The sequence below is a fragment of the Carassius auratus genome, chromosome 5 (genome assembly GCF_003368295.1).
Source record: "Carassius auratus strain Wakin chromosome 5, ASM336829v1, whole genome shotgun sequence".
Classification (NCBI taxonomy): domain Eukaryota; kingdom Metazoa; phylum Chordata; class Actinopteri; order Cypriniformes; family Cyprinidae; genus Carassius; species Carassius auratus.
Window position 1 is genome coordinate 2600111 of NC_039247.1, and position 2840 is coordinate 2602950.

The window sequence follows — 2840 nt, forward strand, 5'->3', positions numbered from 1 at the left end:
TCATGAAACTAATGTGACTACTGCTAATAAATGAGTGGCTCTGATTTCACCTCGACACCACACTCCAGTCCAGGAGATTAGAAAATAAACGTTTATGAAGTTATAAGAGCATTATTAATAGTATTCGACTGATAAAGAGCTCATTCACTCATTAGCAGTGTTAGCATTAGCTGCTATCGCACTGTGTTTTTCCTCATAAGACAAAAGCCACATTCATAAACAGCTTTAAAATTACGTTATTTCATTCATATTTATGTTTACATTTGTGTCAAACCAAGAGACGCTATGAGAACAGACTATAAATGTGAGACGGGTGTGTTATTTTATTAGATGTTCAGCCAGTCAGCGGCCCGAAGCGATTTTCCCGCTGTGTGTCAAGAGATTGGAAGCTCCCTAACTAGACAGCACTTTCTGGTCATCAAGGGCAAGTTTAAACCTTGGAACGACCACGAAATGTCCTAAAGCGTTCAGAAGGGGTCAGAACGCTGTTTTCGAGAGTTCGAACGCGTCTTTGACAGCTGTGTCTAGGTTCTTGAGTCCTAGTGTCTCAGCTGTCTAGTTAGGGAACTCGCTAGGTTATGAGACTCGCTCTCTCACCTGGACGTGAAGACTTTGGAGCAGCTGATGGAGCTGCTCAAGTCACACATGGCGCGGTAGTTGGCGTCGCGGGTCTTTTCCCTCTCCACGTGGAAAGCGTACAGGGATAACAGGATTCCTGAGAGACAGACGAGTAGCCGCACTATCCGCTCCCAGCGAGGGGTGGACACTCGCAAGACGGGCGCCGCCATTATTTTCCCGGCCTTTGCTCAAACGCGCGCGGCCTCCCCTGCCTCGACAGTTGGGCGTGCGCGCGGCGTGGAAAGGCTTCGAGACGTGTCACAACACCGGGGGCGTGGCTGACGCGGGTGATTTGTTTAAGTGGGCGTGGTTTGTTCAACGGGTGGGCGTGTCCACTGAGCGTCTCGCCATTCTTGCCTCAGCGGGGGCCACATTTTATTTATTTATTTATTATTGCAAATTGTACACAACCAGACAGGGAACATCCACCAACAAAGGCACAACCACCATGAATAATAAGAATAATCAACATAAATATAACTAATTACTCTCAAAAGGTAACAAGGGAAAAGAGAGAGGAAGAAGAAGAACAACAACAAAGTCTAGTCTATGATGTTTTGTAATATAAATAGTGCGTTCACACTGAAATTGCTAAAAGAAAAAATTGCACTTTAAAAAAGCCGGAATGTTGGATGCTTCTATGGAGCACCAACCCTGCAGAAATTAAAAATAAATAAATTAATATATAGATGGATAAATCTGGAAATGAATACACGTGGGAATAAATAAATACATAGAATAAATAAATAAATAAATGCATGAATAAATACATTTAAAAATGTATTAATTAATTTAATATAAAAATGATTTGTATGAAGTAAATAAATGAAAAAAAAGTAAAATAAATACATAAAGGGAAAAAACGTTATTTAAAATATAATTCAGCATTACATTTCAAATGAACTATTTTGGTTTTATCACATCATTTATTTCCTTTTATTACATTTATTAATTTAGCACACTATCACAACTGAGTTATCTCCCCCCACAAAAAATAACACTGGAAATTCCCATCGATAATAATATGTTAAACTAATACAATAAAAATATGTCCAATAACATGTTATGAATTATTATATATACACACACACACACACACATATATATATATATATATATATATATATATATATATATATATATATATATATATATATATTTTTTTTTTTTTTTTTGCTTTGTTATTTCTTGTTCATTTTAATGTGTGCCAGTTCTTTTTTAAAATGAGTAAAAAAAAAAAGAAATTCTGCCAATTTGTTGCTTTGCATCACAGGAATAAATTACATTTAATATATTATATATAACATTTATATTACATTTAATATATATATATAATATAATTTTTAACTCATGTAAAACACAATATGCTCCCTTATTCTTTTATATATTTTAATTTTACACGTCAGATTGAGCATGTTTGAATTTAAACATAAATATTGACAAGGTAACATTATTTTAACCAAATTTTGACATATTTTCTCCAAACACTTATTTGAAACCTTTAAAGTAGACACTTTACTTACATTTAATGTACTTTATATGGGTCTAAAGTCACTTGTTAAAATTTATTTTGATGTGGACATCTTAATATCTTTGACCCACATGTGTGTGTGTGTGCATGTATAATATGTCTGCTTGCATAAAAAAATGTCTGAATCTTAAATGTGAAATGCATTGTTTGTATTGCATGCAAGTGCAATTGTGCTGTATGTTGTAATTTATATTATGCAACAGTTTGAAATGCTACTTTAATTATTTGGTTATAAATAATGTTACAGTGAAACTGCTTGCATTTTATATGATACATGCTCCTTCAGTCTTCTGAGTTGCCTGTCTGGAGTTGTTGTCATTTGTGAAAGAAACTTGTCTTTAACCAAGAATGCGAAACATGTTGTGACAAATCATTGTTAAAGACATACTTCAGTCAAAAGGACTTTATATGCAAACACATTGGAGATACAGCATGGAAATGGGTGTTATTGTATTACTGTGTGCAGGATACCAACATTATGTAACCATGTGGTCTGTGTCATATAACAAAGTTTGTTTTGTTTGGTCTCAGGTATAAATCAGTAATCATGAACAGAATATGCATTATTATATCAACTTTAAAAGTTTTTTGCCAATGGATGGAAATGCTGCAAAAACAAACTAGCTTTAAAAAGCAAACGCTGTTGATGGTAGGAATTACACTTATATATACTTTTACATATTCAATATGA

The 2840-nt window shown here is 34.3% G+C and overlaps 1 protein-coding gene across 1 annotated transcript in view; it reads right to left on the reverse strand.

Moving 5' to 3' along the window:
• LOC113070775 (vitamin K epoxide reductase complex subunit 1-like protein 1) overlaps positions 1-827 on the reverse strand; it is a 10674-nt gene extending 9847 nt beyond the window's left edge. Inside the window, exon 1 of the mRNA XM_026244216.1 lies at positions 598-827. Coding sequence (XP_026100001.1) covers positions 598-788 — 191 coding nt within the window. The 5' untranslated portion in view covers positions 789-827. The remainder of the gene's footprint in view (positions 1-597) is intronic.
• Positions 828-2840: the final 2013 nt, after the last annotated feature.